The sequence below is a fragment of the Chelonia mydas genome, chromosome 13, assembly GCF_015237465.2.
Source record: "Chelonia mydas isolate rCheMyd1 chromosome 13, rCheMyd1.pri.v2, whole genome shotgun sequence".
Taxonomy (NCBI): Eukaryota; Metazoa; Chordata; order Testudines; family Cheloniidae; genus Chelonia; species Chelonia mydas.
Window position 1 is genome coordinate 29,537,092 of NC_051253.2, and position 23,976 is coordinate 29,561,067.

Consider the following 23,976-nt stretch of genomic DNA (forward strand, 5'->3'; position numbering starts at 1 on the left):
GCACATGTGCTTCCCGAAGGGGTAGGCGAGGATCGCAGCCCAAGCCCCCAGGAGGCTGCTGTCACCACAGGGAGTAGAAGAGACGATCTCACATGTTGGGAGCAAGCGCACCCCCCAGGGATAGCTCCAGCCTCCCGCTCTGGGGCTCAGCCTGGGTGCCCTGCCCTGAAGTGCTCCCACCACCCAGGGATCCACGCCCTGGGCTCAGAATCTCATCATCGCTTTGCACAGCTCATTAGGTGCCAAGGGCGAAAGGACATGCCAGTTCTCTGCCACGGTCCACGATGCACTAGACAATGGCTGGCCACGTGCAAACTCCTGCTCCTCTCCCTACCATCCCCGGCTGACCTGCACACAGCGCAGGAGTGCAGCAGGCACCAGGCCTACCCAGCCCAAGCTGAGGGGCCAGGAGGCTAATTCTGTGCGATTCATTCCCTAAGCACATCCCCACCTAGGCCCCAGCAGTACTGGATGGGCCACTCCTTCAGCTGTGCTCCGGCGGAGGACAGAAGCCCTTCTACGCCACTGCCATGAGAAGAGCCCAGGAGAGAACACCTCCTACGTGGGGGTGGGGCTTGGTCCCCACGCTGTCTATCAAGGGGGCTGTCAGCCCCAAAGCAGCGGCACGAATTGCTTAGGGTTCGGCAAGCTGTGGGGCATCTCCTGCCAGTTCCAGCGCTGAGCGTATGTGTTGCTGTGCCCGGGCTATGGAAGGGGCAGGCAGGCAGCCTGGGCTAGCGACAAGGACAGCACAGCCCTGTGCCATCAGCCTGGGAGATCTCAGATGTCCTCCCGGTACACGTGCTCCCAGTCCCTGGGCCCTGGAGTCTGCCCCAAACAGACTCACTGAGAACACAGGGCTCGCTAAGGCAGCCTGCAGCCTGCTAACCACAGGCTTCTGTTCAGTGCTCAGGCCCTCGCCAGCTGTTAGCAGAGGGCACGGTTAGCTGCTGTGAGCCAGGACACCTGGGTTCTATTGTGGGCTCTCCCGCTGCCTCACTGTGTTACCCTGGACAATTCACATAACTGCCAAGTGCCTCAGTTTCCCTTTCTTTAAAATGGAGCTAATAAAACCTTCCCTGCCTCAGGCACATGCTGAATTAGCCACGGTCTCCTTCGGGCTACCCAAGAGAAACGTGTGAATAATAAAGGGCTCCTGCTTTTTCTTTTGCATACCCAACTCACCCCACTGTACCAGCGGTGCACCGCTGCCCACGTAGAGAGCCTGTGAAAGAACACGGCACGGACTCTCTGGGTACCGACACTCCTCCCCACATACGCAACGCCACCGCACAAACAGCAGGCCCTTGCTCACAGACAGAGAGCTGGAGGTAATTCCAGAACACCCAACTCCCCCTGCAATGACAGCAGCTGAGTAACCCTGACATCCCGCAGAAACAAATCAAACCTGAGAGACTCCAGCAAGGGCGACAGTGGGGGAGGCGCAGCAAGGGGCCAAAAACATTTACAGTGAAATAAAGAGGAAGGAGGGGGTGTGGACAGGCAAAGCACAGACAGAAGCAGCAGCTAAAACAAGAGCAATGCAGGTTGACAAGGAAAAGATCTTTCGGCAATGCAGCAGGCTGCCCTAGGAGCCACTCGCGCTGGAGCGATTCACAGAGAGACTGCACTGCACTCCAACCTCTGACCCGGGCCGGCGAAGGGCTCTTATCCCAGCCCTGCTGCCTATAACTGTCCTTGAGACACACCCCAGCACAAAGGGGATGCTCTGCTCTCCCTTCCCTCTGCACAGCAGGACCTGTCTGGGCCTGCAGCCCCATTCAGTTTCTGGGGTTTCATTGCCATGCAGAGGCGCACACCCGCACTTGGGGGGGGATAGCGGGACATTTACCAGCTCTTCTCCCCCAGCTGCAACCCCCACACTTCCCCCAAGCTGGAAAACAAATCAGGCCATGGCCTGCTAGGGTGACAGGCCAGCCAGTCAACCTCAGGTGAACTCACGGCCCTGCCGCCCTCCAGGAGGCACTAGCTTTGCAGGAGGAGGCCTGGCGCCCTACGGCAAAGGAGCTAACACATCAAGTAACATTAACGCCAAAGTGAAAAGTTAAAGAGCAGATTGTGTGCGTGTCCCAGGGAGGGATCTCTGCTAAGCAAAGACCTCGGCTAATCCTCTAGTGGCCAGTACAGTGCTTCTGACTCCCGTATGTCTCAGGGGTGCCCCCGCAGCTCCACTCTGCCCCTGGCAAGGCAGCATCGAGCATCTCCTTCGGAGCCCTCAAGCACTGGGGCCTCCTTTGCTAAGGAAAAGCTCTGGGGCAGTACTACCTAGCAGGCTGAGCTCAGGACAGGGAGCCAGGAGCTCCCAAGAGGCGGTCCTGGTTCACTGGCTCAGATATCCATGGAACTCCTGACGCATGCAGAGTCCAGGGCTGCACACCAGGCGAGTGACTGCATCTGCAAATGGCTGACTTGACACAAGCATAGGGCACTGCAGGGGTGCGCAATTACACGCTTAGATTCCTTAGGAACCTGGCTGACTGCATAGCCTGGGGCAAGCCCAGCCACTGCTCTGCCTGAGCTCCTTCCTTCCCAGGACTGGGCTAGTCCTTAGTCAGCTCCCTCCCTTCCACATGTGTAAGAAGTGCTTTCAACGTGTACAGTGCTAGTGAGTCCCACACGGCCGGGTGAGAGAAAAGGCCTTATTGTGCATAGAGCACAGACACCAGCCATCCCCAGCACGGGTTTGCTCCGAGCAGGATTCCCACATGGGAGCAAAGGGAGGGAGAGAGAAGGCTAATACAGCAGCTTTTCCCATCCCTATTCTGCAGTGCCCTGGGTCCCCAGCCCAGCTTCTCCTGCCTCCTCCCACTGGAAGCTCAGAACCCTGCACTGGGGACATCACTGCCTGGTGCCATGGGAACAACCAAGCAGGCAAGGGCTCCAATGCGGGATGTGGCAGGAAAGCCTGGGCCAGCTGGGAGGGGCGAAGTCCCTCCCCAGACTGACAGGTCCGAGGGCAGAGAGGTGGCAATGCAGCGTCCCTCCCCCCACGGGTTCCACAATTCCCATCCAGATGGCAGCACACAACCCTAGAGGATAGGGGAACTCCTTCCTTCGGGCTTCCTCCAGTCGTTACCCATCGCCCACTCTACAGAGCGCTCGCACCAGCTGGCACTCCTGGCTGCCCCAGCTGCAGGACTCCACCGCAAACAGCAGGTCCCTGCCGGTTCCTCTGGAGGTCACACTCTTTGCTGCCTTCCCCGAAACCCTCGGGCTTTTACTGAGTGGATTTTGGGGGTGGGAGCAGGGATATAAAGTCCCTTGTTTTTCCAGCCCAATGAGTCACTTGCTGTGAACAGCCGCAGAAAGCCAGTCACGGGACAGCACCCATTAGAAAGCCTTTTGATTGAGCCAGCGTGAAAAGGGGACACGAACAATGGCTTAGCAGGCCTGTCTCAGCCAGCATGTCAACTCAGATGATAAAACGAGGCATCATCTCCCAGGGCACCCAAGGCTCCAGCTCGATCTGCCGTCAGGAAGCACTCGCACAGCACTCTCCCCCTCACTTCAGTTGCTGAATGTGCTACGGGACGCAATGCAAACCCCTCAGCCGCCACCCCAGAGGCCCATAGCATGTACACAGCCCTTCCACCAGGCATCCCAAAGCTGGCTCGGAACCCCATTCACAGATGGGGAACAGAGGCCCTGGGTCCCAAGTCTCCCCTGCCTCCCACCATCTGAAGCCATTTTCACCTTGGCAAAGGGGGCGAGTGGAAACTCCTGCTCTGGTGGCATTTTACAAAGGTGTAAGGACAATACAAAGGGCAAGACAGGGTCACCAAGGCACACGATTTACCCTTGGTGACTAGCACAGCCAGGAACAGAGCCCACCTCCTGCCTCTCAGCGCATGGCCCTGGCCACACCACCTCCTTCATGCAGGGAACTTCACCACAGTAACAACAGAACAGGGCACTGGGTGAATGAACGTAGCCCACTGAGTCCTGCTCCACATCCCATGGCTGCCCTGATGGGGAGAGCCCTGGGGCAAGGGATGTCTATGTGCTGGGCAGCACATTGCTGGTGTTAAGTACAGACATGATGATACAGGTGTGCTCTGCAGACTACAGGTCCTAGCATGCCATGCTCCATCCCCCTGCACAGAGGCTACTGGCATTCCTGAGACTTGTGGTGTCCAACGTGCATATTAAAAATGAGGCCAGCCACAATTTGCTCCATTTCATGCTCATTGCCAGTGAAACATGGCATGAATCTGGCCAAGAGGAAGACTCCCCAAGAGCCTTCTTTGTGAGCTGCTCAGTCAGGACCCACCTTCCTCCCGCATCGACAAGCCTGGCGCCTGGGGCACCCAGCCTGCCAAAAGCCTGGCCCAGGAACACCCAGAAGGCTGAGACTCAGACAGAGCATGAGGCTGGGCGGCTGTGGGGGCCAGTCACTGTTGCTGGCAAATAGAGACAGTCAGCCAGGCAGTCCAGGATTACCTTCCAGCGAGGCTAACCCAGCCACTCCACAGAGTGCAGGGAGAACAAACAAACAGATGAGTGTGAACTCCTGAAATGCCAAAGGGGAGAAATCCAACCCAGCTCACGATTCCAGGTGCCGTTTCGTGCCAGGTAATTACCCATTGCCACTTGTGGGAGGCAGCAATTGGAGGAAGCACCGGGCCAGGCCATCGGGGCCGGACACATACCTCTACAAGCACACACTGGCATTAAACGCTGAAAAGAAAGTCTTTGTGCCAACACGCCCCATATGACTGGCTCCCACTCACTGGGCTTTGACTGTTCCCAGGGACTATTCTGGATCAGAGCACCAGGGCAGATATGCCATAGCTGTTTGGAAAGGAAGAACACACAGCGAGCTCTCTGGAACAGCAAGTTCCAGGGGGCAGAGCGGCCTCGTGGGAGACGTGTTTGGAGAAAGGATCCTTAGAAATGAAGCTGCCTTTTAGCAAGAGACCTGCATTGTTAAGAGTCGCTGGGGCTGTGACTGCATCCAATTAAACTCAGCAAACAGCCCTGGGGAGCGGTGCAGATTGAGCAGCCGTATGCAATCATGTAATGAAAGGCTGTATCACAGGGATGCTTACCCACCTTTGGAAAGCCCTATATAGCTATTATTGTTATGAGTATAATAAAGGGCAGGGGCTGGAACCATGCAGTACAGAGTACAGCAGTCCAACCCACAACCCCCTCCCAGCATCCAAGTACAGCACGCAAGTATTTCTCTATGAAAATTCCTCCAACATAAAACCAAGGGAAGGAAATTGTTACTCCCAAGAACTCCATGTACACACATGATCAGCTTCAGAAACGAAACAAGTCTCAGACATGTCAAATTAGAGAACACCGGCCTAAAATGTAACCACTAGCTCTCCAGATGGCCTGGATGCAAAAGAAAAGGAGTACTTGTGGCACCTTAGAGACTAACCAATTTATTTGAGCATAAGCTTTCGTGAGCTACAGCTCACTTCATCGGATGCATACTGCAGAAGAGTCTCTTTCTCGCCCACCTGCATCATCGCGAGTGGTGCAAGCATCGCTCTGTCCTGCTGCTCCACTCTTGAGGGCAGGCAGGAGATGGGAGTCCTCAGGTCTCAAGAACAAACATGATGGGCTGGAGGAGGGACAACTCAGCAGACCAACCAGGGAAGCAGCCGGGTCTAAGCTAGAGCCTTGCCTAAGTCTGCACTGCCCCTTTAAGACAGAGGTGCCCCAAATTCACCCAAACATGATTGCTTCTCTGAGGGCTTGGCTACACTTGCGAGTTACAATGCAATAAAGGAGCCCCGGGCGCACTAGCTCACTACCTGTCCACACTGGCAAGGCACAGAGTGCTCTGACTCCGCGGCTACAGGGCTGCTGGTAATCCATCTTGGTGAGTGGAATAACTTTTGCTGCGCCCCTCGCTGGAGCACCATGGCGCCAGTGTGAACGAGGTGTTGCTTTACTGCGCTCTGATCAGCCTCCGGAAACGTCCCATAATCCCCTTAGGTCAAGTGGCCACTCTTATCATTGTTTGGAATCGGCGGTAGGAATGCGGAAATGCCCGTTGAAAGCTCCGTTTCTGACAGTCAGCTGCTTATCTGCTCCGAGACAAAGCAACCCTTAGTGTGGAATGCTGGGTGAGAGAGAGAGAGGCGGGGGCGGGTCTGCTGCTGTCTGAACTTACAAGACAGCACGCTGACATGCTCTCAGCCCCCCAAAAACCCACTCTCTCTCCCCCCACATACACACAACACACTCCCTGTCACACTTCATCCCACCCCACCCCTATTTGAAAAGCACGTTGCAGCCACTTGCATTATGGGCAGCTATCCCAGCATGCACCGCTCCCAATGCTACTGCAAGTGCCGCAAATGTGGCCATGCCAGTGCGCTTGAAGCTGTCAGTGTGGACAGACTGCTGCGCTTTCCCTACTGCGCTCTCCGAAGGCTGGTTTAACTCAAAGCGCTCTACATCTGCGAGTGTAGCCATGCCCTGACTGAAGGGAAGAGTGCAGCAGCTCAGAGCAGGAAATTGCGTGGCCCACCTCTGGGCCAACTTGGCTTGCAGTGTCCCCAAATCCTCACTGGAATGGTTTGAATGAGAAAAGGTACAAAATGGTAAATAAAGCCATCTGCTTCCTCGGCAGCCCAGCTTTTGGAAGTGTGAGTGAACAAGTGAACCTGACACGTGTGCCCACAGCGCTCACGCCTTATGCAGGCTGGGGATTTGTGACTACACAGCTGAGCTTTGCACATACATGAGAAGGGCACAAAACACACATTTGAAACTATAACAGAGTCCTTTCCTCTGAGCAAACTGCTGCATCACCAGTGCCAGCGGTCTGGAGAATGACTTCTGTACAGAGCAGCCTCCTTCCCCCTGCTCACAGAGTCAGAGTTTCCAAGGCCAGAAGGGACCATTGGGATTGACCTCCTGCATAACACAGGAGATGGAAACCTCGCCCAGCAATTCCTGCATCCAGCCCACAACTTCTTTTTGAACTACCGTGATCAAAACCTTCCAGTGGAAACCATCTCGCCAGGTTTTGGTGGAATTATTGGTATTGTCTTTTTTTTTTTTTTTTTAAACGTGCGAAGACAAAATACTAGAAAACATTAAATATCTAGAATGAAATCCTAGATTAATGATACCCACTAAATATCTTTAGAATGACCAAAGTCAGTGGGAGTTTTGCCACTGGCCTCAATGGGTATGTCTACACTGCAATTAAAACGCCGTGCCAGCTGACTCGGACTAAGGGGCTGTTTAACTGCAGTGTAGCAGAACAGGCTCAGGCTGGAGCCTGAGCCCTAGGACTCTCCCACCTTGCAGGGTCCTACAACCCAGGCTCCAGCCTGACCCCAAACATTTACTCTGCAATTAAACAGCCCCTTAGCCAGAGCCCCACGAGCCCAAGTCAGCTGGCACAGGCGGGTTTTTAATTGCAGCGTAGACAGACCCAATGGAGGCAAGGTTTCACCTCCAGGGCATAATACAGCCATGTGCAGCCAACCCCGAGCTTATAAAGGACAGATCTTTCCCAGAAAATTTGATTGGTTTAAAAATAAAAATGACAAACTGCTTGGGAGCCGTGAGGAAAGCAGGCATATTCCACCTGGATTTCAGTGGAGCATTCAATCTAGCATCTCATGAACCTTTTATCACCAAATTAACTGAAACTGATTTCACTATGAACGAGCACTGCCACGCAGACTGGCTCAGGGACTCCGAGCAAAGGGTGATACATCGAATTCGTGAGAGGCGTCCCGGGAGAGAAAATTACATTGATCCAAGAGCCTGGACTTAACAGAGAAAGTCCTGGATCAGCGCCAACAGAGAACCACGCTAGCCTGAGGGACCATTTAAGGACCAGAGTCTTGTGCAGTCCAGGGCTAGAAAGGAAAGCTCTCAGATTCCCAGTGGTGCCTACTGTTCATTTATAAGCCCAGTAAGTCATGGCGTATTACAGCCTCAGCCACAATCATTCGGATCTCCAGCCTGACTTTCCCACGCGCCACCTACTTCAATTCTGACCTGATTTTAGGGGCCACTGAGCACTGTTAGTGCATCAGGTTGGCTCTCACTCTGTGCGCTACGAACTCATCCAGTTTCCAGCCACGGGTAAGCACCGATCTGTAACTCCAGGGGCTACTGAGACTATGAGCATATAAAATCCAGATGGACGGCGAGTGAATCGGGGGCTGAAGCAGGGTAATGCTGGTTTACTGAATGTTAACAATGTAAAACAACTTCCATCGCATCACAGCAGCTAGACTTCATTGTATGCCTCACTGCGACAAGCCAGAGAGGCTGTCTGCATCCCATGCAGCTGCTGACATGGGGAGCTCCTCCTCCCCACGCACACAATGGCCTCTGGAGGCGAAGTGCAGAAAAATCAGCGAATTTAGGAAAAGGACTGATTTTACTCCACCTAACTTCCCTTCAACACCCTCCCCGCCACGCCCTCCAGCTCAGCCCCGGTACCAGCGAACAGGTGACCGCTGCACAGTTCCCACCTCTCAGAACTAGCGTGTCAGGCTTTCTGCTGACTCAGGTAGGCAGCATCGGCTTCACCTCTGGAAGGTTCACACCAAATCAAAGGCTCAAATCTTTGTGGGTTTTTTAATTCAGCAGAAACTGGCAGAAACTCTGTGCTTTAAAAAATACTCATGTTTACTGCCAGGATGGCATCCACTGTACCAAGAAAACGTGGCCATCTCCTCATGAGAGCTCTAAAGAGCTGCCTGGATGAGACCCAGCCATGGAGTCCCAAGCCCTTCTTATTCAGGCTACCCTACCAGAGAGCACAGCTGACCCAGCAGATACCTTTGCCTGAAAAGTTAGGTCGATTCAGATACATCGTTCAGAGGTGTGAAAAATCCACACCCCTGAGCGACGTAGATAAGCCAGCCTAACCCCAGGTGTAGAAAGTGCGAGGTCGACCTAGCTACCCCCTCTTGGGGAGGTGGATTACCTACCCCGATGGGAGAACCTCTCCTGTCAGCACAGGCCGTGGCCACAATGAAACACTACAGAGGCGCAGCTGTGCTGCTATAGTGTAGACAAGCGCAGAGTAGCCATGGGATGAAGCTAAAGTTCGGTCATGAATTAGAAATTGGTTAAGAGAAAAAACAGAAACCAACTGTTCATTTTTAGACTGGAAGGAGGTTAACAGTGGTCCCCACAATCTTTTCTCTAATCGATGTATTGATTATGTGCAAAAAAAGTTGAATGGTGAGATGGCAAAATTTGCAGGTGACAAAAATAATTTTGTGTCAAGAGTAGAGAAGAGATTGGGAGGAAATTCAGAAAGCCCTAACAACTTAAAAGTACAACAGCAGATGAAACTCAAGGTGCAAGGTGATAGCAGGGAGAGCTGCATGATCGTATCCAGGGATGGGCTGCACATTAATTGTTACCACTCAGGAAAAGTCCCTTGGCATCACCTTGGGCAGCTCAATGAACAAACGAGGTATCTGAGAAAGGGCTAGAAATCACACTGGACACACTTCAGAGTAGCAGCCATGTTCGTCTGTATCCGCAAAAAGAAAAGGAGTACTTGTGGCACCTTAGAGACTAACAAATTTATTTGAGCATAAACTTTCGTGAGCTACAGCTCACTTCACAAAAGCTTATACTCAAATAAATTTGTTAGTCTCTAAGGTGCCACAAGTCCTCCTTTTCTTGTTACTGGACACACTGTATCCCTATATAAAAGCAATGCTGCAGCCTTGCTGTATCTATGGCATTCCAGTTCTGTTTCAGGACGGAGCACAAGTGGCAAAGGTCCAAACAACAGCAACAAAACTGATGACAGGCACAGAAAGACCCTGCAAACCTTTATGCATGTGCATGACTTTACTTTTGTGAGTAGACCCACCGCATGAAATCCTGGCTCTGCGGAAGTCAACAGGATTTTGACCATTGAATTTAATGGAACTACTCACACAAGTGGTGATACACATGCTTAGGTATTTGCAAGTATGGAGAAAATTTAAAACTGGTAAAAGGAATTTTTTTTATACAATGCATAATTAATGTGTGAGACTTGCTGGCACAAAATATTGAGACAGAGAGCTTAGTAGGAGTCAAAAGACATCATACAGTTGTATGGATAATAAGAATATCACCTGCTGTTATGTTAGTTAGGATGAAAATATGTGAAGGATATCAACCCTCCTGCTTCAAGGCACAAGCTAACTATTACATGCCTGGAATTAGGGAAAAACTTATCTCATGAGCCTGTTACGATATAATTTATTACTAATGATTACAGTAGGATGCAGAGCCTCCAGTCAGGACTGAGGCCCAGCCTCACTGGATGCTAGACAATATACAATAGAAGACAGTCCTTGCACTAAGGAGCTTGCAGTCTAAATAAGGACAACACACAATGGGGAGGGGAGAAGGAACAGAAAACAAGAGATGGCCACAATAATAGGAACAGAAGCTTGTGTATATGTTTAGCTAAGTGTGCACTATGTCCATTCACACTTTCCCCCAAAGCTTCTGGTACCAGACCCAGTCAGAGCTGGGTCATAGGCTAGAAGCCCCACGGATCTGATGCAGGATGGCAGTGCAGTGTGGTTGTGATCTCTCCTTGTAAAATGGGGATTACTAGCCAGGAATGACAAGGCGACATTTCCTCTGAGATTAAAGAACAAAAGCAGCAGCTTTCAATTAGTGCCAGAGGAGGGGATCATGCTATAACTTACCAGAGAAAATGAGATGGGGATTTCCACTGGGAATTAGTAAGAAGGAAGCTGCCGAGGCTTCCAGACCCCATGCCATGCTGTATCCCAAACTCCTGGGGCCCCTGACCCCAAAAGACACAGCTGGCCTCTGCTGTGACAGGCCTGAGCTCTGGGTTGCTGCACAGCACAAGGGGACAGCAGGTCACCTCCCCCAGCCAGAGGCTGGGATAAGATTGGCTACAAAGCACCGGCTCAAACGAAAACTCAGAATCCTCAGCCCCACCCAACGGGTGCAACGATTGATGTATTCCAACAAGTCAGTCTGAGTGGCGGTCAACCAGCAGCAGTGAGTGAAGCTGTCTGTCACCTGGGGGCTGCACAGACAGGTGAGCCAAGAGCATCCACCCAGAGATTGTGCCCCAGAATCCCAGAGGCTGCCTGAGTGGGCGAATAAAGCCTGGCACACCGCAGAGAGCACAAGCTTTCAACGCCAACACAAGCCAGGCTGCTAGCCAACTGCCATTGCTCCAGGAAGGACCTGTAGCCACCTGCCCACAGAGCACATGGTGGGGCACAGCAATGTGCTGCAGGAGAATGGCTGTTATTTATACTGGTAGTTCTGAGACATACCTGGAAGAACGATGATAAGGGAGATCAGCCCCTATCCCTGCCCTCTCCTCTCCCTGCTCTCATTCTCTCCCTGGCTCCTCCCCAGACTGATCAGCTCTGGGCTCCTCACAAGTCTGGGGCCAAATCCTGGCTCCAGAGAAGTCAAGGCACAATTTGCCATTGACTTCAATGGGGCAGGATTTCACCCAGGGATCTTAGGCCAAGATTTTCAGAAGAGATAAGGGCCTCAAAGGGTCCTGAGTCTCAAAGTGCTGAGCACCCAACCTCCGAAAATCAGGCCCCTTTAAACCTGCTCAAGTTGGGACCTCAAAATCACTAATTGCTCTCGAAAATCTTCGCCAGATCCTCCAGAGTGTTCCCCTTTTCTGCCCCCAAATAGCGATGGCAACATATTGGTTTTCGCAATATAAAAGCAATAGACTGGTGCCAGGTTGGCATAATTTATTTCAGCCCTGTAATACAAGATGGGGCAGGTTGGGGCCGGGGGGAGGGAAATGGTATGATGTAACCTAGCCACATCTCTGCTGGGATTGTTGTTCAGATGCGGTATGTATTCCTGTGCTGTGAAAACACAATAAGTATTCTTGAAAAGCTGTAGCTATTCTGATCTAGCTCTGGAAACCAGAGACAGTCTGTAAACCCAGGCTCCTCCTCCATTGTGCTAGGCAAATAACCAGATACAGCACATCTGTTTTACACTGATGTGCAATAATGAAAGGCTGGACTGTGCCGTCTGCACACGGCAACCTGGAAGAGATTCTCAAGTGCTGCAACACCCCACTGCATCTTGCCAGCAGATAGCACACAGCTCAGCAGAGATTAAAATGTGTTAAGGAGGGAAAAAAACAAACAATTCACAGCTTTATGCTGCCCCCATAAATTAACAGCCAAACTAACAGCTGAGAGCTTCTATCAATGCTAACTCAAACATGCAACATTTCAAAAGTAAAAAGGGGCCGCAAAGTCTCTTTCCTCTCACTGTGCATTCAGATCACACACAACTAGCAGGATATTCCACAAAGCACTGGCTACAGAGAGCACTGATGACTTGGGTGGCCACATGCACCCAGCGTTCTACAGCAGAGCCGCAGGCACGCTCCTCTGCAGGAGGGCAAGCGAGTGGCCCGCAGAGGTGACAGGTCCCAGAATGCAACCCTCCACCTTGATGCGAGCAGAGACATGCTGGGACCTATAGCCTCCTGGGGCCACAAGGCCATGTTCTAAGATGGGAGCGGTAGCAACCTGATCCCATTAACGAAAACTAGCAGCAGCCTTGGGGGTCTTGTCATATTGCCAACAAAGACTGGGCACCTCTGCAGGAGAGGGGCATATTGGCAGGAGCTCATCAACACATTTTGTTGGCATATCCTGCTTCCCCCTTCTTCCATTAGGTGAGAAAACAAAACAACATCAACCAGAGCCCAGCACAAACCGTTCACATGTCGCAAGACAATACAGATCAACTGGGGAAGGTTATTGGTGGGGGGAGGGGGTGCTAACAAGCCTAATTCTGGGATGAGCAGAGTCAGTTTTAGAGCCCTGGGCTGTAGCAGGTCTCAGTCCATCTGTTAATGTTTGTAGCATGACCCTTTTCTGTCTGAACAGGGATTGGTCTGAAGGCTTTGCCCTCCCCTCATTCCAAACTAGATCTCCAGTCCCCATTCTTTGTCTTCACATCTCTCCGCAGCTGCTGCCATATCACATCTCACATTTTCCGTTTTGCTGAGCAGGGATTCAGGGGTCCTGCTCACCACACTGCTGGGTGACAACAAGGCAGCTGGTGAGGCTCTTAAAGGCACAGCTCCTCCAGTTGAAGAGCTCACAATCTGAGCATGAATTCTGCTGTCTCTTAGGGGAAATGCTTTCAGTAGAATCCGGATGGCTGAGGAGGGTCAGGGCAGGTGCACACAACAGAGCTCCCACACATATCTACAGTAGAAGCCAGAGGGGAGCAGTCCTCTCCCTCCAACACTCCTGATCAGAGAGAGGAAGAGGTATCAGCAGTCGGGTTTAGAGGTTTCAGTGACTAGCTTCTGTCCAACTATACAAATCGCACTGCACTTCTGGGATAATACAGCACAGGCCGGGACGCACGCGCCTTCAAACAGGGTCATTTTAAAGACCTTGTGCATGTTTCTGCTCCTCCCCCATACAAGATACAAATTATTATCTATCCAGTCACAAGCACAGAGCTGAGCAAAACTGAGGTGTCTGTGCAAAACCAAACCTTAGAGGCATTTTGCTTCTTGATCTCACTTTATACAAACCCTGAACATTTGGAGGTGGTCAGGAATCTAAATGATTCTGGTTTTAGCTCATCTTACTAAAGATTAGACAACATCCCAGACCCCAAGAGCCTACAACTTTGGCGCAGCACAGAGATCCCTTCCAGTGCTGCCAATATTTTAGCAAGGGACTCCCACAAAAATTTGCCCTCTTAGTCTTTGAAAAACCCTGTGTCCCAAGGATGCACGTGCAGCAGAAAGGAAAGAGTGAGGGTGGAATTGGTTTATTTGTTTTCCATTTAAAAAGCACTTTTTTATAATCATATCCAAAGAGAGAGGCAACGCTAACTTATATGAAGCAGCACTTTGCTGGAAGTGTTTATACTTTGATGCTCATAAACATACTGTGCATAATGCTAGCATAGTCCTGCTCTACTTGGGCAGTCAGAAATGGGGCAAGGGAGGGCCTCCTCCTCAGGAATCTCTTTCTTTAATACCTGCTTTTGGTGGAAACTCACACCATGACGAAGACAAAACATTTGGACGTCAGTATTTTCATGAGGTCTAGAAAATAAGTGATTTATCAATAACCAAGAAGGATGAACTTGAGTCAGGAGAACCTCCAACCCTAAGCTCTAGCTCAGCCAGACATTGTAGGCTAGCTGCAAGAACCACTGGGGGAGATTCTTTGGACTGTCTTATACAGAAGCTCAGACGCACTCAATGATCATAATGATCCTTTCTGGCCTTAAAACCTAGCCGTCTATGAACACTGATTTCAATGTGGAGCCAATTTTATCAAGTGGCTCCCTAGGTCACGCTCTACCATATTGTTATTCCCATACCCCTGTGGGAAAAGCTGGGCAGAATTCATGCAGCAACTTGCTTTCTTTTGCAGTGCACAGGAGGGCATGTCTGTCTGTGGTTTCGAACCAGCAGGAGCACAGTGTATTACTCCACAGGCCGAGCTTGAGGGTTCAGGAAAGGAACCTGAAATAAGCTGCTTATAACTGAATACACAAGTCAGAAAGGTGTGATCAGAACTACTGACACTCTGCCACACTCCACATGTACCGCTGTATCAGCGCATCACTCATCCACTTGGGAGCTCTTCCCCAACGTCAGGAAATATTGCTGTACTATTATACAGCCAATTATATATTCAGCTACAGAAATGCAGGAATCGTACTATACATGAGGGCTTGAAAAAAAATCCACCCACCAGTCCCAACATAGAAGTCCTGCTTGATGAGTGCCTAACTTAACAACTTCTTCAAAATTCTCCCATTTTAAACAAAAAAAGTGTCTCGCCCCCATGGTTGCAAAGCAAACCTTCCAAACGTGACCCACCTGAAATCAACATGGTGCTGACTTCCTGAGTCTGCAGACAGCAATGCCTCTGCACAACCAGATCAGTCTCACTCTACTGCAGTTTGGAAAGGTATAGAGCCCAGCTATGCTGCTGCTCAGAGTATGAATATGAAAAATGAAGTCTCCAGTAGGGAGAAATCCACCCCAGTAGAAACCCAATCCCTCTTCCTTCCCAGCAGCAGGGGTGGCAAAGGGGATAGGGTGCTGCAATTGTCACTCTGGCATTGCCGTGGGCCTCACAGTTGAACCCCAGTCTCTCATTTTATAACCAGTAGGATTGAATCCTTCTGCCCGCATCTAGTAAGATGTGTAACCCTGCTATATATGCACATTGTCACCAGAAAGGGATCACAGGGATGTGTAATTATTTAAGCTGGATATACAGAATAGATTTCAAATACATTCCTGGGAAACTGGAGGATTCTCATCTGTATTTTCCAACTGACAGTAAATCAAAGCCCTAAAGCTCCTCCTACTAATCCTGGCAGGAGTTTGGACTCCAGCTGTGAACAAGAGCTTTGCTAACGGACAAAAGGCCTTGGGAAGCATCCCCAAGGGTTTTACTTCTGCACAGTGCTCATCTCAGAGCTGAAATCCCAACACACTTGCAATCTTCTGGCCTCCGCATCGGAGAACTGCCCTGTCTTCCAACCTGAGTCCTCAGCAACAGCAGGTGCAAAGGCATAAAAATCACCTTTCTGAACCCACTCCTGCTGTGACATGGCTCTTCAGATTACAGAGGTGACTACCTCATCCAACATCACATCGCTTAGGCACATTCGGGGGGCGGAAGGTACCTGCAGCCCACCTAGCCCCATTTTCCTGTACTTTTCTTTAAAGTACAGTCACAGCTACAGATTTTCCTGTAGTCTCCAGCAATATTCAACCTCTGCATCACAGAGAACTTTGCTCATTGTCCCAGCATGGATTCAGACCACCTCCCTACAGGTAAAAGCCCCTTTATTCCATTCCCAATCACCAAGCCCTCCGTCCTGTTTCATGTGTTAATGAATTAGATAGCAAAGCCACAGGCCTGGAAAATGGCCCAGAGGCGCATGCAGGCACCATGCTGACAGCACACATGAGAAAGACCCAATGGAAAAGTAAATGATTTGGAAAATCTGTTCCCCAAAATGAGGCCAACCGCGTCAGCACATGCTGGGTGAACCTGTCATTGTGCTTCCCGATGGCAATGGGTGCATGCAAGTACTGCAAGAGCATCACACTTGCTTTGCTCTGCTCTTGCAAGCAGACAAGCATGGCAGAGCGGCAGTATGAGCCACAACACCTGGCAGACCTTATTCCATACTGACCAGCCCCAACCCCGTTTCTACATCAGTTGTTAAGGGTTACACCTCCACCACACAGGCAAGGGGGCAGAGCCATGTCTGCTTAAGGATGCATACTTTCCACAGTATGCATCCGATGAAGTGAGCTGTAGCTCATGAAAGCTTATGCTCAAATAAATGTGTTAATCTCTAAGATGCCACAAGTACTCCTTTTCTTTTTGCGAATACAGACTAACATGGCTGTTACTCTGAAACCTGCTTAAGGATGGTGATCCTTTTCCGGAGCTGAGAAATCTCCCAAGTCACAGGTCTAATGAGCTTTGAGCAGAGTTTTTAACATGTCATTATTTGTTTCTAAGGTCTAGGAAATGTTGTTACATTGCCATGACAACTTTGAATATCTGCAGCAGTTCTGTATCAGAATACTGAAAGGGGCCTGTCTGCGTGAAAGCCTGACTTCCTGCCAATGTGCTTTCAAAAAAAACCAAAACACCCGACTACTTTATTTGGCTTTGCATGAACTGAGTCTAAACCAGTAATCCACAGCTTTTAAACCGGGCGGGGGGGGGGGGGGGGGGGGGACGACTGCACCTCCGTAAATGGGGCAACGCCAGTGGCAATGCTCACAGTGAGCAGTAAGGCAGGGGGACAGTAAGGGGCTAGTGAACCAGACCCGCAGCCTGTCCCCCAGGCCAGGTGCACCCAAGTGCAGCGCACCCCACTGCGATCTGCACAGAGCCTGCGGCTCCCTCCAGCAGCTGCACCCGGCAGCCTCCTGATGGATTTTCCTACAGCACCGAGCTCCAGGCAGCCCCTGAGCCGGGCTTCCTCAGCCACCGAGCCGTGCCCGCTGCTCCGAGCCAGGGCCGCGGCTGACAACCCGGATGACAAGCGATGAACCTGACATCACCCAAACACAAACCTAACGGCTCCGCCGCCGCTCCCCGCCCAGGGCCCGGCCCCGCCCCGGCACACAGCTGGCCTATGGGGGCGGGAGCAGCGAGAGCCCGGGGCACAACACAGCTGGGACCCGAGTGACACCCCCGCCCCCTAACAGACCCCGACGTCTGCCCCGGCCCGTGACCCACAACCCCCGCCCGGCCCCGCTCCCGCTCCCCCCTGCGCCAGGTCCCCTCCGTGCCCTGCCACGCCCCGCGCCCCGCCAGCCCCGCACCTTGAGATAGTCGTTCTCGGAGCGCAGCTCCTCCAGCTCCCGCGCCAGGCCCTCCTGCCCCGCGTCCAGCAGCTCCTCGGTGAGGTCGGAGAAGGCCAGCGAGGTGCTGAGCTGCAGGCGGCTGCTGGCCATGGAGGCGGCGGAGGGCTCGTCGGGCGGTGGCGAGATGCCCTGGCCGGCGGGCAGGGCCGGGGCGCTGCCCGGGGACTCGGGGTCGCTGCCGCTGAGCTCCAGCGAGAGCAGCTTGGCCTCCTCCGAGCCGCTGCAGTCCGAGCCCTCCGAGCTGCTGTCCGTCAGGCTCAGGGGGGGCGGCGGCTCCTCCCCGGCTGGCCCCCGGCACCGCCCCTTCGCCTTGGCCCCGGCCCGGCCCGGAGCCCCCTTCCCGGAGCCCCGGCCGCCAGCTGGCTGCGGCTGCTTCCCCTTCTTCTCGGGCCGCCCGTCTTTGCCCCCGCCCGGCCGCCGCGAGTGCCCGGGCCCCGCGCCCTGCTTCCCGCAGAGCGAGGCCGGCGAGCCGGGGTGGCTGCCGCGCCGGCTCTTGGCCAGGGACCAGCCGGGCACATCCTTGGGTCTGGCCGGGGACGGCGCCCGCTGCAGCTTCTTCTTCTCGGGCGGCGGCGCTGGGGCCGGGCTGAGGGGCTGGCTCGGCTCCGCCTCGGCCGCTTCCATGCCGGCTGCGCGCTGCTCACTGGCCCCGGAGGCTCGGGCCGAAGGCGCGCATCCCTCTGGGCGCGCCGGGGATCGCAGCGCCGGCCCGGGAGCTCGGCGGCTCGCCCCGGGGGCTGCGGCGCGCCCCGCTGGCCGGGAGCTCGGGATCGGCGCGCTGGTCCCTGCTACGCCCGGGAGCTGGCTGGGTGCTGGGCTCTAATCAGCGCCCGGTGGCCCTAAGCGCGTCCCTCTGCCACGCCACGGGGATGCCTCCTGCGCCGGCAGCAGCGCTGCTCCGTCTGGGTGTCTCCGCCCAGCAGCCGCCGAGACGGTGACGCGCACGGTCTGGGAACAAAAGGCGGAGAGGGGCGCCAGAGGGGCGGTGGGATCCTCAAGGCAACAGCGACCCCTTCTCTGGCTGGGCTGCGAGGGGGAATTTCCCCCCGGCACAGTCAGAGCCGCGCGCCGCGCTGTGCGGGCACTGAGCTGGCTGGCAGGACGGTAGCTCGGGGGCTGGGGAGCAGCCTCCCTCTACTGGCCTCAGCAGCAGCCAGGAAGAAAATTATTGCGCCCTGCAAGGTACCATATTGGTTAGGACCTTTCAGACACCCCAAGGAAAAGCATCTTCCAGCCCCATCTGTCTTGTGGCGCCACCACCCTATCCTTCCTGCTCAGCTGCCCCAACCTCCCCCGATGGGCTGGGCCAGTCTGTATTCTACCTTGGTGCCACAGTCTGCCCAGGATATCAGCTTGCAGCTCCTTCATGGAGCCGAGAGCAGGGGCATGTACCTGGCACAGTTCACCGCCCTCCCTAACACCTGCTTCTTCTGCGGTGTGAGGGGGACCCTGGTGCACATCTACCTGGAGTTTACCAGACTGCAGCCCCTTTTCCGGCTCCTCCAGAACCCTCTCCTCCTCCTCTTTTCCGGCTCCTCCTCAGAACTTTCCCCCGCACCTCCTGATCTACGCTCACCCCATCTGTGGCCCCACAATGTCACGAGACCTCCTCATCAACCTCCTCCTGGCACTGGCCAACGTGGCCATCCATCATACCAGGAAGAGGAAGGTGTTCTGTGACTGTGGGGCCTATTTCCGCTCCTCCCTCAGATCACGTATCCAGGCAGAGTTCCTCTGGGCTGGTCCACTGGTCCCTGGAAGCCTTCGAGGAGCAGTGGGCGCTGTCCAGGGTTCTCTGCTTGGTGTCCCCTTCTGGCTCTCTGCTTTTGTCTCTAAGACCTTCACTCCTGTCCCCTGTTTGTCATTAGTTGTCCCCTGACTTCAGCTGAGAACTGGGTTCAGTGCCTCCTCCCCTTAGGCTTGGGAGGGGTCTTTACCAGGAGGATGGGCTTGCGCTCACGCTTCCCCAGATCTTCAGTAGGTGCCCTAACCTCTCACCCCATGTAAGTGCTTTGTGAAATGCTTATTGTCAGCTGTGGTGCAATTCTTTTTTCGATACTGACCATATCACCACTAAAGTCTGTTCTTCAGTCTCTCTAAGAGAAACACTGTCTTTGCTGTAGCTGCTGCTATACAAGTTATACCCACATAGCAAACATTTACAAAATGTTGTAAACATGGTAGGACTCGGAGCATGTGAGGGGCCTGCAGAAATACAGCAAAGAAGACACAAAGAAGTAAAGGCCCCTCCTATAAAGCCTCCAAAGCATTTGCATGAACAACTCTCTGAGCCCTCACTTAAGCCTTTCCCCATGCTTGGAGCCCCCCTCCCCCCCATCCCCCCATCCTGCTAATCATCATGGAAATCTGTTCACTGGGATGATGGGGAAATCCATTTTGAGCCCTTTACCTTAATATGAACCCAACAAAATGCATACACAGCCCTCTGGTGGCTGGGCCCTGGTGGGTCTTTGGCTCAGTGGGAGAATTGTCCTTAGGAAAAAAGGCAATTTGTTGGTAACTAGGGGAAAGCCTGGGGGAGGGGTATGATTTCAGAGCCTCAGGCCCTGCTCTTATACCCCATCATAAATCCCAAATTGTCATTTAAAATGTTCAGATTAATCCAAAAAGGGAAGCGTACTATGGGACCATAAACTTTGTCTCACATGGTTCATACACGCACTGTACTTGCAGCCATGTTTTTGAACGCAGCCTCTAAAATTGCTCTTGCAAAGCAGTGTGTGTACAGAAACTCAGATTTGGATGTGCAAACTACATTTGCATGCATGCAGTTAGTAGGCCTCTAAGTGTCCAGAGTGCATGCACAGACACAGCTTTACATACACAAATCCATGCTTTCAGCGTGCAGAAAAACGCTCAGAGTCTGCTTTGGAAAATGCCTTGTTCCAAAGGTTCCTGTGGCTGGAGCTCAGCAATGTGGAGCGAGGGAAGCCACGATATGTGGCCCGTCTAACTGCAGGGTGAAGGCAATGCTGTCTAGCTAGTGGCATTTATACAGCACTTTGCACCATAGCCTTTAAGCACTGTTTCGCTTCAGGTTTGTAATGCCAGAGAACACAGCACCCAAGCTATTTCTTTTCCTCTCTGGAGGAAAATACAAATCCAGCCAAATACTCTAGCAAGCTGCATTCATCTTTAATTTTAAATAGAAGTCTATGCACAATAGAGTTGGTTCCTAGATACATGGCAAGTCACCTGTGTGGCCTCCTCATGGACATAATGTTTGGGGAACCCTACTTTACAGTACCCCAGACTTTATTATCACCCACAAGTACAAAAAAAAGCCATCTCCACACTCCTCTGCTTTCTTTAGTGCTAAAGGCTGCTGCTAAGAATCCCATGACTAGAGCAATCACTCTGGACCATCCTTGGTCATATGCAGAATGAGAGGGAAGGCCATGAAAGCCTCCCCTGCAGCCTCAGGTGATAGGACTCCACCTAGGAAGCTGCCATGGGTGACTAGGTCAACATGAGTGTGCCTCCTGGTCTTCATAAAACAGCTTTGCATCAAGCTGAGCCCAAGAAAAACCATCATTTCATGACAAGTCCAAGAGACCCTCGTTCGAGGATGAGTTCAAAGCCTTCAATAATACCTTCAGAGAGCCACAGAGCCCACTGCAGGCCTATGGCAAAGCTGTTAACACACCAATGGATAATTTGAGGCCACCTCCCTGAAGCCTCATTACTAGTCACAAACCCTCCATTACAGAGGTGCACTAAGCACATAAGGATGAAGTCATTTTTCCCCCTTTGTAAAGCTGATGTTACCACCAAGACCTTTTCTCTCCCCAGAGCGAGGGATGTGGTGTTTTCAGCCTGGATGGATTCTCTGGGCCAGACGGGCCAGTGCACCCCAGCATTTTACCGACTCAGATAGCAAATGAAACCTGAGTTTGCAACCATATGACCATAGGACTGGAAGGAACCTCCTGGGTCGTCAAATCCAGTCCCCTGCTATTACAGGCAATGCCATCATATCATCCCATTAATCCATTTCCAAACTCCATTCTAAGCCTAGCCAGGTTTCTTTTGCCCCCCACACTTCCTATTGGGAACCTGTTCCAGAACTTCACTCTTCTGCTATTTAGAAACCATCTTCTGTTTTCCAGCCTATGTTTATTCATGGCCAGTTTATACCTATTTGTTCTTGTGCCAATGCTGTCCTTTAGCTTCAATAGCTGTTCAACCTTTATAGAGAGCAGTTTGTATTTATAGAGAGCAATCAGATCCTCTCTCAGCCTTCTTTTTGCTAGGCTAAACGAGCCACACTCTTTTAGTCTCCTCTGGTAAGAGAGGCTCTCTATTCCTCTGATCATCCTAGTAGCTTTCTCTGCACCTGTTCCAGTTTAAATTCACTCTCATCCCAGAGACCCTGCACCGATTCCCATGTCTCCTCCTCTCACTAGTGATCTGTGCTTTGAGTTTTTCTTCAGATGGATGATCTGCTTTTCTTGGAGATGACTATTATTTCCTGCCCCTGTCTCTGATTTCTCCAGACCCCTTACTGCTATTGCACTGTCCTGCTTGGTGTTCTCATTCCAATTTAGGATCAGCTGTGAATGCCATGAACATACTGCTTACTCCCTCTTCCAGACTGTTAGCAAAGCTGTTAAACAAGACCAGGCCTAATAGAGATCCCTCAGGTACCAGAGGCCAGATGCCTTCTCACAACTCACTACTTTCTCATCACTCTTTGCCTAGGCCCTGCTGCCAATGTTTAGTCCATGTGGCAGTGTTTATACCCTAGCAGATTAAAATGAATTGTGAGCAGCCTGGTTTCATGGACCTGCTTTCCCTCAATTTGTTTATAGAAGCATTTCTGGCTCCCCTGTTACCACATTCTGCTTTGTTGCTGCCTTAACCGTGTCCTGGAATTCTTAACAGAACTGGGCACTTTTTTTTGGTGCCTCTGCCTTCTCCCTTGCCAGGACAGAATTCCTTACCCTCTGGCCTTGGAGCAGCCCTTTACTGAGCCATTTCTTGTTCCTAGCACTGTCCCTTGTCACAGGAGTTGCCAACTGTTGTGCTTTCATTGTGGTTTCTTTTACTATTGCTCCACCAATGTGTGGCCAGAGCAGGGTGTGTGAGGACTTTATGAATTGATAGCAGCAGGTGACAATCCTAACCTAGACAGAAAAACAACCTCTGGACCTTAGCACGCCTTCCCTTCAGACTTCACTCGCCAGATTTTTTAAAACCCATTTTATTTCGTCATTAACACGCATGAACTTTCTATACAAGAATTAACAAACCTAATTCATAACTCGTGAGTGTCACCTTTAACAGACCCACACTCACTACATTGAATTCCTCAACACTTGCTTTCTGGAGTCTAATCTCTTTGTACACAGGACTGTGGGAATTACCAGCATGGATCAGACCCAAGGTCTATGGTACCCTAGTGTCCTGTCTCTGACAGTGGGCAGTATCAAAGGGAGGTGTAAGAACCATTTAGTGGTGATGTGGGCTCATCTCACCACATTAGATTTGCTGTGCTGTGTGCATCCTCTTTTCCTTCCTAGGATGAATTTCAGTCATTGATAGTGCCTGGTTTCAAGAATATTATTTTTTCTCACAGAAGAATAGGAAGACGAGGTGGGTGAGGTAATATCTTTTATTGGACTAACTTCTGTTGATGAGAGAGACACAGAGCTCTTCTGCAGGTCTGGGAAAGGAACAGGAATAGAATAGGAAGGCAGGAATTGCTGGTCTAGAGATCCAGTTAGGCTGGAATCCTCATCTCCAACAGTGACCAGGACCAGATGCTTCAAAGGCAGATACAAACCTCTCATGAGGGACATGCAATAAACATGACTATGGACTATGGTTTCTTCCTAACCTGACTTCAGTGGGCTTTGGATCAGGCCTGAGCAACTGGTTCACGTGCTAAAGCATGAAGGTTTCTAGCATTCTTTATTTTATACCTCTGTCCTGTCTCCTCTCTTTCACCTCTTCCCTACACTAACCAGTCCTACTCCTTCTCTCCTGGGCTGGAGTTATTTCCATGCATCTAATAATTTTGGTGATGGGGGGTGAAAACTGAACCACAGTATTCAAGCTGAGGTTGTGTATATAGTGGTGTAAGCCATGTCCAGTATCTCTCCAGCCAGCTTTGTGTCTTGTTTGTGTGTTTGACCACTGCTGACCACTGAGCAGGTATTTTCATTGAGCTGTACACAATAATGGCTTGGTCCTTCCCTGCATGGTTGCTGTTAGTTTAGAGCCTATCACTGTCTATGAGCTGTTCATACTGTTTCCTCCAATGGACACTACTGTGCACTCATCCATATTGACTTTCATTGGCCATTGTATTGCCTAGTTGCCTAGCATTGTAAAGTCGTTCTGAAGTTCCTCAGAGTACTCCCTAGATGTGAGCAGTCTAAATCATTTTGTGCTATCCATATATTTTGTCAACTCCTTGTTCACCCCATCTTCCAGATCTTGAAGAAATATATTAAATACCCCTGTTCCTAGCATGGATGTTTTGGGACACCCCACTCCTGCAAATTGGCTATTTGTACATTTTGTTTCCTCTCTCTTGTCCAATCCTGACTGGACAGAGG

General features: G+C 51.7%; 1 protein-coding gene across 8 annotated transcripts in view; it reads right to left on the minus strand.

Annotated features, from left to right (window-relative positions):
* Positions 1-18,297, minus strand: part of SOGA1 (suppressor of glucose, autophagy associated 1) — a 90,867-nt gene extending 72,570 nt beyond the window's left edge. For 4 of the 8 annotated variants that reach the window (XM_043526623.1, XM_043526625.1, XM_043526626.1 and 1 more), the window contains exon 1: positions 17,351-18,296. In XM_043526623.1, coding sequence (XP_043382558.1) covers positions 17,351-18,016 — 666 coding nt within the window. In that variant the 5' untranslated portion in view covers positions 18,017-18,296. Of the gene's footprint in view, positions 1-17,350 lie in introns of all 8 variants that reach the window. The other 4 variants (XM_037915565.2, XM_043526624.1, XM_043526627.1 and 1 more) reach the window with 3 other exon arrangements.
* Between the last annotated feature and the right edge of the window lie 5,679 nt (positions 18,298-23,976).